The sequence below is a fragment of the Phyllostomus discolor genome, chromosome 11 (assembly GCF_004126475.2).
Source record: "Phyllostomus discolor isolate MPI-MPIP mPhyDis1 chromosome 11, mPhyDis1.pri.v3, whole genome shotgun sequence".
NCBI lineage: Eukaryota > Metazoa > Chordata > Mammalia > Chiroptera > Phyllostomidae > Phyllostomus > Phyllostomus discolor.
Genome location: NC_040913.2, coordinates 54,614,360 through 54,626,981, shown reverse-complemented (window position 1 = coordinate 54,626,981; position 12,622 = coordinate 54,614,360). Strand labels below are relative to the sequence as shown.

At 34.1% G+C, this 12,622-nt stretch overlaps 1 protein-coding gene across 4 annotated transcripts in view; it reads right to left on the bottom strand.

Moving 5' to 3' along the window:
• Positions 1–12,622, bottom strand: part of PCCA (propionyl-CoA carboxylase subunit alpha) — a 488,979-nt gene that overhangs the window by 219,295 nt on the left and 257,062 nt on the right. For all 4 annotated transcript variants that reach the window (XM_028526281.1, XM_028526274.2, XM_036011417.1 and 1 more), the window contains 3 exons: positions 6,729–6,872; positions 5,028–5,102; positions 767–835 (listed from right to left, as the gene is read on the bottom strand). In XM_028526281.1, coding sequence (XP_028382082.1) covers positions 767–835; positions 5,028–5,102; positions 6,729–6,872 — 288 coding nt within the window. The remainder of the gene's footprint in view (positions 1–766; positions 836–5,027; positions 5,103–6,728; positions 6,873–12,622) is intronic.

The window sequence follows — 12,622 nt, the reverse complement described above, 5'->3', positions numbered from 1 at the left end:
GAAACTACTTAAAAGCACAGCCCCCCAAAATGGGGGAGACACCATCTTAAGAAATAAGATTTTTAATAAAAAAATCATCCTTAAATACAAGTATAAAACTTCAGAGAAAATAGAATTTCCTAAATAAAACCCACAATTTTAACTATGACAGTCAGAATTTTACATTTTCTAAGATCTTAAAATCCTAAAGATTTTTAAAAATCTAAAGGTTTGAGTAGAGTTGTTAATGTATTCAGGAAAGTCAAATTTCAAAGACTACTGGGCAAAAAGTCACCCTATACTCTTATATAAAATTTAATTATGTCAAATCTATATAATTAGTGATTTATAAAATTTTAAGAAAAAACATAAAAAGTACTTTAACAAATGTAGACTATCAACCAAACTCTTTGACATCAACTGCCATTCATTAGTTTTATCACAGTCAATTTTCAGGAATGCCCCCCAAAAAAACACTATAACCCCTTCTCACTGCAATAGACTGGGTTGGTGTCATTGGTTAAGTAAGTTTGTCGTGGAGCCAGGGCAGGGGGGCGCTTAGTAGTTTGATTTGATTTGATAGGGGAGGAGGGAGTGCTGCAAACTAACATGATGTTGAAATGTCTCTCTTAAACTCTATTTTGCTTCCATTCTTCCATCAGTATATATACTTGTTTAATTTTAGCACATGAATCAAATAAAGGACCAATTTCAAACTTTTTAATTAAACAGGTCCATTGCCTTTTCAGAAGAAAACTGAAAGAAACCATTAAGAAATAGAACTAACTTTGGAAATCATTGGATCATAATAAATGCTAATGTCACTTCCTGGTTGGATGCCACTGTCAACCCGGACCTGGAAGACAGAAAAAAAATGAAAGGAACTTCATATTGTACACATAGATGTTTTTCTAAGAAAAAATTAATACCCATGGGACAGATGAATAATTTCAATCTCAACATTTAGCTTCTAGAAAATAGAGCAACAACCTAGAACTATATACAGACAAAAATATCTTGGTCTGTAAATATGCTGTCCAAAATATTTTTGTTTTCCCATGAAATGAAGAAACTAAAAAACAGGAAAAAAACAGAGCAGCATTTATACATCAGTATCCTGCAATACATTTGTAGCTTTTTGATGGTGTCTGTACCTGAAGCATAGCATGAATGATGCCCCTTCTAATCATTCCCCACTGTACCCTTCTGAGAGTTCCACTGAGGACCCCAGTCAAGCTGTACTCATGAGCTCCGCTCATCAGCTCTGTAGGTAAGCTGGTCTTGGAGCTTTCATGTCTGTAACACTTTCCTTTTTTGCCTCACCCTCCCAACTGTAAAAGATTTTTTTCTGTTACTGTTAGCCCCTGAAACTTTAATGTTTACACAGCTTTTTTCAGGGATTTGCTTTGTAAGGACACAGCCCCAATTAGAGTTCTGATTTTACTATTTTAATGGGGGAAAAAAATGGCACCAGTTCAAAAATTCTTTTGAAGAGTCTGATTGCTCTTAACCAGCCAACAAGTTAGTTAGTATGTTGCTGATTCTTATTTTCATTTCCCACTTTGATACAAGAAATAAGGCACAGAGGTTAGCCATGTAAAATTCTTTAAATGAGCAGTTGCTGAGGATGAAATAGTTATTAAGTTATTGTGCATAAATTTTGGAATCTGAAGTATTTAAAAGCTAATCCAAATACTACTTAAGACCATCAAGCATGTCCTAGGCGTCTTGAAAATGGAAGAATTTAACTGAAGCTGCTAGAACAGCAGGACTTTGATTCCCAACATTGTAAAGGAGTGAGAAGAGAAAAGCAGAAGCTCACACAGCTCCTCACCTGTGGGAAGAAGCCTTTCTAATAAACAGCAGCTCATCTGTCTGCAGCAAGGCAGAAAAAGGTCAATTCAGCGGCTGTTAAGCCTTTAATATTTTAATTTAGGAAATTGCCAAGGGACCACATGTAGAACCTCTTGTCTAGGACATCCACATGAGGATATGATGATGGCTTTATTATGGTGACATCAAAAAGATAAAGCATAGTTTAATTCTCTTTAAAAAGTCATACTCTTATTATTTTCTTGGTAATGTTTTAGAAGATAACATTATAACTAACCCAGAATGCTTTTATTTTGGTATTTGTAAACACAAAATAGAGAGATTTGTATTTGCACTCACATTCATATAGGAAAGTCTTAATTTTAAATGAAGGTCATTCAGTGCACTTAAAAAATATCCTTGGCCTTCTATTTTCTGAAAACATACTTTAGGACATAAACTGAAGTTCTATAAAACTCACAGTGTCTACAAAAACTGGGAAAGAATTAATGGGACAGCTTTGAAAGCAATAAAATAATAATCTATCTTCTCCCACATTTAAATAGCCCCAAAATGGTAACTGGTACTCAAGTTATATAAGAGAAAAGACAGCTCTGAGCTTACAATTTCTTAATTTTAGTGACAAAATGTTTAAGAGCTCATTTTACCTCTACATATTATTTAAATAGCATGCTTGCTAAAGCTGTACTTAAAGTTGAGATTGATACAAGTTCTAGAACTTTTATCTTTTAATATATTCCATTATTTACTCTATAAAGTGATATAAAGTCAGTGTGAAACTTTGATGTTCAACCCACAGGTTAAATCACAGACGATAAAGAATATTTATTACATTCTCCTGTAGTTCATAATTTAAAATTTTAGTTACCTTGAATAACAGCATCCCAAGAGTTAGGTTACCTAGAGCTACCAGATATAACTATGTTTTTGTTATTTATTAAAATTACGGTTACAGAAGATGTCATTTTCATTCAACAATGTATAGGTTAAAATTAAGATGTATTATAAGTAATCAATACATATCTCTGTATAAGCAAATCAACATTGCTAATTTAAAAGTATAACAAGAAAACTCCCACTTATAATTTATAATTTGTACATTTTTTCAAATAGTAATCAGCTTTTTAAAATATTTAACAATGAAAATCAAGTCTCCATTCCTGCAAGTGAAAAAAAGGCTATACAAAAAATATATTTAGCTTTTGTACTAAAAGCTTGAGGAACACAGTCAAATAAAATTATTCACAAATATCTGGGCAGAACAAAATTTCAGTCTGAAAATAACATATTTACAAAATATGGTGGCCAAAGATAAAAATAAAGCCCTCATGTTTGCCACAGAAATAAATTTTAGGCTTAAAGAAGCATATGAAAAGTACAAAGCATAAGTTAACTCTGAAGTGTGTATTCTTGTGACCAAAATGGTAAGAGACACAAAGGAATTCCTATGTTAAAAATGACCAATTTAGTTTAAGAAAACAAGAAGGAAAACATCCAAGCACCTATGTATGAGAGTCTTAAGCCATTGCTCAGAAACCTCTGGCATAATTTAAATGTCTTTCTTGTGTACCAACAGTGGACTCTGTGAAACTATAAGCTGTCTCCTACCCTTAATTCTCAGTTCACCTCTCCCTCTCAGCACAACTCCCAGCCCGCCATGTCTACCTGACAAGTGACAGCCCAATCTGATTAAATGCTTCCAAGGCAAGGGACTCACGGGCCTCCATGACAGGCCAAAAGTGATCACCATGGAGATACATAATTACAGCTGTCAACGCATCTACTGTCCTGCTGACATCAATTTGATTGCTCCCAGCAATAATGATAGACAAAGCTTAGTGTGCACTCTCCTGAACCCAATCGCTTTATCTATTCCTTGGTCCATTTAGCTGACATGCAACATTCACACAAGCAAATAACAGCAGTATGCAGAACATTTAAGGCATTTTAATTGTTTTTTCTTTCTATGGATGGCTCACAAACACAAATGTTATTACATAAAACTCCTGCCGCAGCATTAATTGAAGAAAGATTTGGAGAGACAAAGACTGTAGGGGGTATAGTTGTCCATTATCACTTGTACTTTCAACAGGTTTCACGTTTGAAAATTGCAAATTGCAAAAACTTGTGAGGGCAAAATGTTTGACATTCTGCTAGCTATTACAACATGGTGAAAACTTCTAACAACTAGAGTAATCATTATGAATTCTTATTTAATACTTTTTGTTTGATTAAAAATGTTTAGATGTGTCCCTATGATACTTGTTTTCTCATCTGCTATTCAACATCACATAATGCCTGTTAAATCTTTACAATTTTTTTTCTGCCTTCTGGCTTTGAACACAGCATGGAGTCTCCAATCCTAGAAAGGGTCAAGTCCCTTTAGAAAGCACATGGGCAAAAACAATTTAAAAAAGTGAAATAAATCACATATCCAATAACATCTTCAAATTTAGAATTCCTCCTGTAATCTTTCACCATCTTCATGCCAGTAATCAAACTAAATAATCATATTCACAGATGGTACAGCCTTGTCATCCTCTAGCTAACATGTCATACATATATATATATATATATGTATATATATATATATATGCACTTATTACCTTGATTAAAAGAAAGGGTATGTCCTTTGTTCTTTTTACGCAACAAAAATGATTTGAAGAGCTGTTAAATAAAAAAGAACTATGGAATAGTGATCACTGTCCACTTTACTCCATAAATGGACACTGATCACTTTTTTTATAAATAATATGTACTCAATGTCTATGACACTTAACACAATGAGGTAGCTTGTTTCATTAATCCATTTCAATTAACAAGCTGATCTTGTGCTTGAATTTCTTGACAACTGACTAATAAAGGAAAACTGGATTAGATTTATTAAAAAATTAAATTGTAACACAGAAAAGTCATTTCCCATTCTTAGGATTCCATGCTCTGTTTATTTACAACTTTTGAAAGAATTGGGAACATTGTAAACCAACATTTATTTAGATTCAGAAGTCAAATGTTGCCAGACTCTCCACCAAGTGGATTCTGACTTACTGCACATTATAAAGTACAAAATATTAAAAAAACAAAAAATTGTGATTCTCCACAAATTTCACTTGTTCTTCAATTTATACCTTTTGGTGTTGACATGCTTTAACATAAAAGTATGACACAAATCAGAATTTTTACCCCTCATTTGGTATTATAGCATAATGACTTACACCAGGTAGATGTATTGGTTCTTGGTACTGAGACAATCTCCCAATAGATGGCAAACCAAAAGACTTGTAAGGGTCCTGAAAATTCAAAGGAAAGGAGGCACAGCCTTTGAAATATAAATCAGCACAAGGTTAAATATTTATACAATAAAGAAGCATTTAAGCCCTGGCTGGCATAGCTCAGTGGATTGAGCGTGGGCTGTGAACCAAACCATCACAGGTTCAATTCCCAGTCAGGGCACATGCCTGGGTTGCAGGTCACAGCCCCCAGCAACCGCACATCAATGTCTCTCTCTCTCTCTCTCTCTCTCTCTCTCTCTGTCTCTGTCTCTCTCTCTCCCTCCCTTCCCTCTCTAAAAATAAATAAAATCTTAAAAAAAAATAAAGAAAGAAGCATTTATAGGTCTATTTTTCAACCCACAGTACTTATCAAATCACAGATTTCAGAATATTATTGTATTATACTCACCTTATATAATCTAGAAGTGTATTTAAAAATCAAATGGAATTGTGAGCAGAATTGAGCCTACCCTTGATCATATTTTACTGAAATTGGTAACATTCCAACTTTTTATAAATCTTCTTAGAATGCTTTGGGCAAAAGCAAAATAACTTAGGCACTACATCAAAACACACTCAAGATAAGAACAACAAATGTAGTGCACCAAAGATATTTGTTTTTCTTACTCTCAAAACAGCTTACATGTGGTAAAATTTAAGAATTTTGTTCTTCAAATAAAGACCTGAAAAACAGCTTTCCACATGGCAGTAGAAATATGCTCAATTTGTAAATACCTTAGATAATCAAGAAAAAATTACCTAAGTTCAGTGTCATAATAATAGGAAAGAAAAGAATAACACTTCAAATACAATAAAAAGTATGAACAAGCCAAACATATTTCTCAAGATCCTTAAACAACACTTCAAACAACTTCCAGTATTCTTAAACACAGATACCGTTCATTTATTTTTTATCTCGACAGGTGGGCTTCAGTGTCTAAAAGTAAAAAACACTATAAATGTTTCCTTGTATTCTAGTTTTAATCATGTGAAAAAAGGATTTTCAGATGTTGACTGCTTTATTATCTGATTTATATAGTCATATTTATGAAATAATGTAAATGTAATATATTGAACTGAGTTTATGAGTAAAACCCATAATTAAAATTATGAATGAAAGTTTTACTAAGTAATTGGCAATTTAAATTTCAACTGTTACTTTCATGTAATCATAAGAAATAAACTTTCTAGAAAAAAACTGTTTGAAAAATTTAAGTAAATATTGAAATAATATCTATTATATACTCAGGTCAGGCTTTTAAAAATATGGAAACAATGCTTCTGTTTACTTCAAGTGTGGTTTGAAACAAGGAAACAAGGAAACAAACGCAAACCAAACAAAACAAAAACCACTGTCCACTGAAGCACAAGAATAATGCTTTGTGGCCCCTTAAACTGATCAGTAGCTATTTCTCCATCCGGAACACACATACACACACACAAATTAAGTAAACTCAATCCTTTAAAGTTATTTTGAATTATGTTAAAATTATCTAACCTTATTTTCTGGTTCAATTCTGGATTACATAATCAAATACTTGACACAGATTATAAAAGCCTAACTTCACCTTGTTGTTTAACTGTACCTGGGGTCTCAAGACTCAGATACAACCACCATTCTTCCTCCCAACACCATTCATTTACCTCAGCATAAACCCGACACTCAACTGCCCAGCCGTTGATGGGAATATCAGCTTGTGTGTGTCTGAGAGGGTAACCCTTGGCAACACGGATCATTTCTTGGACTAGGTCCAGACCAGTAATGCATTCTGTGACAGGATGCTCAACCTGCAAGGCCAAGATCTGCCAGTCAATAGGTGTAAGAATAGGTAAATAAATGGAAATAAGCAAGAACAATTTCAACAATTTCTAAATAAAATAAGGCTAATTATTAACATCTAATCATATTTGACTAAAAAAGTAAGAAATAAAATTAAAGAATAAATACAATACAGTACAAAGCATAAGAAAAACTTATACCTAGAAAGTATTTGCATACTATCTGTATTACTTTTCCCAGTTTTTAATCAGATGTGGTCCAGCAATGTTTAACACTTTAAAATTTGTAACTAATTCATAACTAAAAATTACACATTTAACTGCAGTCCTCAATGTGGCTGATAATAAACATATTCTGCGACACTTAGCACGACATCTATAGAGGCAGCTGCAGTTTTCCAAAGCACTAGTCTAGCCTATGCCTCACCCGCTTGCATGCTTTCACTAACCTGTCCTGACAAGCAACCAGATTAGCGTACTCTTACATCAGTGCAGTGTAGCAGAAAGGAGCAGATGGATCCTGCAGGTTGTTTTCCCTCCAGATTTACATGGGGAGTGCTTAGTGTGCACAATAGCAAAACTGAGCCAGTGAAATCACTCTGCTCTCTCAGCAAATTGCTGATAACTACTGTGGATGATGCTGTCATGGGAATCCCTGGCCTTCCACATGAACACATGGGATACACATGTACAAAAACATGCACTGGCATATAGGGATACTAACAGTAATACACATCATTTTAAATTTGATTGATGGCTTACAAGTTCCTAACCTTAACTAAGCTAAAATAAACCACTTATGGCACTAGAACAGATAATCTGTCTCTCACCTAAAGCCTTGAATAAATTTGAAAAATTTAAATAAAACTGGCCACACCTGCTGCTTTGATATAATTTCTTTTCTCATAGAAATTAAACATGTTCTAAATGCATTTCGCAATAGCTCCTTTTTCATGACATGTTGTATTTCATACATTCTGACACGGGAAAAGGTCAGTGGACAAACGAAATGCCTTCCCTCTCTAACTACACTAATTGAAGGACAGGACTTAGTTATTATAATAATCTTGAAGCTTATCATAAGGAGACAATGCCATGGTCTTAAAAAAAACTTTGTAAAAATAAACAGATGGTATCCATAATTAGCTCTGTGTATGGTATGAGTTTGTTTACAGTTTCAACAACAGTTTAAGACATTTTGACATAATTTTAATGACAAATCATTACTAAAATAAGCATCTAACCTTTGTAAAATAAATGAGACACTAAATAAAGACCTTATCAGATAGTTTAGAAATATATTTTTGAAACCAAATTATGGTTTTGTGAGAAACAAGATTCTATAGCATAAATATAATAAGAAAAGGACAAATGTAAAGCCCTTCTATTATTGGTAGAAACAAATTTCATGTGAGAAAGCATTTTATCACTTTAAGTTTTCAGAGGTGAACCTACTATGTACCAAGGGCTTTATATCAACACTATTGCCACATCCCTGTTAGATGAGAAAATAATATTAAAAGCTAAGTGAATGATTTAGTTTTATCTATATCTAATGCCCAGAAAGTACATACTATGTACTAGGCAAATAAATATAAAATGAATGAATGAATGAATGAATGAGCAGTAAATCGAGAAATATACTTATCCTAAATGGTAGAGATAGGGTTGGAATTTATGTCACTCTAGAGATGATTTGACATTCCTGATCTTACTCATGGAAAAATGTATATGAAAGCATATATTAAATATAATCAGCTATATAATTATGTCCTGTTGTCTTTTATAAAACACATATTATGAAAGTTTAAAGAACCAAATCCATTATAAGGTTCTGTTTTACTTTAGAAGACCTCTCAATAACTGTGGGGAAAAAAGTACACTGGACACATGAATAGAATTCAAAAATAGACCCACTTTATAGAACGCAGCACAGCATTATATAACAGAAACATAACAACATTTTATAGTCTAAACTAGTGAGTTACAAGAATTTCAAAATAAACTAATTAAGTAGATAACTAAAATAATAACTAGCTGCTCAAGGCAAAACCATTACTTACAAAATTTTTTTTAAATATCCACTTAAGTTCAAGTATTATTAAAGTCTACAAAGCATTCAAATGCTTAAATTTTTGAGGTAAGAGGAACATATCCTTTTTAAAGTAAACTTTTAAACATTTTTGTTAAGAAATCTTTCTAACTACATTTTAATAGAATTCCAAAGTTATTACACAGGATATGTGAAATATTTCCTTTACACCCTGAATTCTTATAATCAAGAATCTTATAAGTGTAACATTCTTTAAATAAACAATGTGTAGTCTCCAACCCTGAGAACTTAAAAATAGTTTTCCTCTGCAGAGACATACAGAGACAAAAATGGCTCCCAGGCCAAAATACTCAATGCATGTTTTTAAAATATCTTTAACAAGAAAGGAAGGGGAAAAAGAGGGAGGATGTGGAGAGAGGATAGGGAGAGAGGGAAGATCATAGAAAGTAAAAGTGGCTAACTGGAACAAAAGGTTATAAAAAGGAAAAAAAGAGTCAAAGATGGTATCTAGTAAGCCAACAAGTGCATCTTGTCCCACCTAGCAGGAAAAAATCTAACTGTAAAAGTCTGATGCTAGTAAACATTTAATCTGAGAGTTATTATGTGTATATTTGGGGGGGGGGCAGGCATGTCTGCATCACTTCTGCCTGGGAACATTGAGTTAACCTAAATTAAAGAGACTCAATCTACCGTGGAACTAAACAAGAAAAAGGTATTGTATAGTACTTATTTAACCACACACCTCCTTGTTTCACAGAGTGCTTTTATGGGTTGAACATTCCTGGAACACATTTTTAGAAACAATGCCTTAAACACTCAAAATATAAAACTAAATTTCCTTATTGTGAATCTATCCTCACCAAAAACCTTTTGAGAATCTGGTTCATATAAAATTTTATGACAGAACATAAATGTGTGTCAGTTCCAAGAAACATAAATAAAGGAATCCACCAGCTAGTATGATTACATCAAAGATTAATATATTGACATTCTGGTATACGAAAAATAGAGACATTTATTGAAGAAGATACAAGACAGAAGAAACATTGTACATAGGACAATGATGCCTCAGTCCCCTTCAAAATAGTCAGGCACCTTGGGACCTTACACAGCTCTCCCAGTTGCCTTCAGCTGCCCCTTGTATTTTCCTAAATATCAGCCATGGTCTGAAATCTCTTCCCTTTCAAAGGTGATTTTACTTTTGGGAAAAGCCAGAAGTTACAGGGTTCCAAATCCAGGCAACAGGGGGTATGAGTCACCTGGGTGACTTGATATTTCACCCAAAAGTTCTGCACAAGATGTGATTCATGAGTGGGTGTGTAGTCATGATGAAGCTGCCAATCACCAGTTGCCCATAGAAGCGGCCTTCTGAATCATCTGAACAGTTTCTGTGGAGGTATGTTCAAGCTTAACATAAAATGTGAGGCAGATTTATTGCTCTACTCACTTATTTTGAATGCAATGGCCACACAGTACACATGCTCATTCAACAGCATCTCCTGCCTCCACTGACTAGTACAGTGTAATTTTCACTGTTCACACAAGCACAATCCAGTCCACTCTCCTTGGCTGCCAGGTTACATCAAAGTCGTGCAAACTGTTCTCATTATATTAACAATGGCTGGACTTTTTCCAGACAGACCTCATATAACTCTTGTGATTTAGTCAGCAAAAGTTAACACCAGAGAAAGAGAGAAATAAAAAAAGGAAGAGAGGGAGGGAGGGTGGAGGAAGGAAAGAAGGAAGGAGGGAGGGAAGGAGGGAGGGAGGGAGAGAGGAAAGGGAAGGAAAGAAGGAAGGAGGCAATGTTAATCAGTATTGCTAGCTATCAGAGAGATGCAAATTAAAACCACAATGAGATACCACCTCACATGGTCAGGTGGCCATCATCTGACCTTTGTTTATGGCCATCATAATAAAGCAACAAACAAGTGTGGGAGAGGTTGTGGAGAAAAGAGAACCCTAGTGCACTGTTGGTGCGATTGCAGACTGGTACAACCACTATGGAAAACAGTATGGAATCTCCTCAGAAAACTAAAAATGGATCTGCCTTTTGACCCAGCAATTCCACTGCTAGGATTATATGCTAAGAACCCTGAAACATTAATCAAAAAGAACCTATGCACTCTAATATTCATAGCAGCACAATTTACAATAGCCAAGTACTAGAAGCAACCTAGGTGCCCATCAGTAAATGAATAGATCAAAAAACTATGGTACATTTACACAATGGAATTCTATTCAGCAGAAAGGAAGGAGCTCCTACCCTTTGCAACAGCATGGATGGAAATGGAAAGCATTATGCTAAGCTATATAAGCCAGTTGGTGAAAGACAAACACCATAATGATCTCACCTTTAACACCTTTAACAGAAACCTAAGCAACAAAACAAACAAGCAAAATATAACCAAAGACACTGAAATTGAGAACAGGCTGACAGTGACCAGAGGGGGGTGGGAATTTCAGGGGAAAAGGGTGAAGGGTTTGCAGGAACAAGTATAAAGGACACATGGACAATAACAATGGGAGGTGGAAATGGGAGGGAGGTGGAGCGGGGTTGGGGGATTGGGCTGGGATGGGGGGGAGGCAGAAAACTGTGCTTGAACAATAATTAAAATAAAATTTTTTAAAAAAGAGGGAAGGAGGGAGGAAAGGAAAGAGGGAGGGAGGGAAGGAGAGAGAAACCACACGTGCAAAAAAAAAAAAAAAGGAGTAAGCCTTACCAAATTAGAATTTCTGAATCCACAAAGCCAAATTACTGATTGGAATATATTCATCAAGATAATGTCATTCTGCAGCTATTAATGTCTATTAATAGCTGATAAATCAATTTGTGCTGGCAATGCCCCTGTCTCATCATGAATCTTTTGTTCAAACAGGTACAAACAACAATTACCAAATGCCACATTATGGGACATAATCACACTAAAGGACTAGAATGAGTATGTATAGTTTTATATGCCTTAGTTAGATGGACATAATCAGCTAGTTTTATATATATATATATTTGTTATTTTGATTTAATTTTATCTCCTTGGTCACCATCAAGTTGTCGCTATTGTCAGTGTTTTTGTCTAACCCTTTTGCCATTCCCTCTTACTAATCTGTTGCTTCAAATGTATTTCCCAAACAATAAATAAGTTAGCTGATCAAATACAATGGTCAGGTAAATTTTGCTTCACCTCTGAAATTTAATGTATCGAATTTCAATAGCAATGACCAATCTTTCTAGCACTGTGTTGTCATTTATCTACCTCCATGTTTGTAAAAATTATACTCAGAAGTTCTGCCACTGCTACTATAATTTTCAGCCTTACTCCTCATTAAATACAAACTAGGAAGTATCTAAAACTAGTGAATGAATGTATAATAAGATATTTCTGGAATTTCAAAGACTCTCTATGTAAAAAATGTTATTAATGACAAGGGGAAAAATAGTAACTCTGCAATGGAGAAGTGTGAGACACACCACCCTTAACCAAGTCAATTTCACCAGTAATAAAATAAATGAATACACATCATGTATCTCCTAGATAATGCTCATAGAAAGACATCATAATTTCTGTAGTAGTCATGCAAAAATACAAAACTGAATACAATCATGAGAAAAAAACAAATGTAAAATGATGGACACTCTATAAAATAAATGGCCTTTCCTCATTGAAAAAAAAAGTAAAGGTCATAGTTCACAAAAAGTGACTAAGGA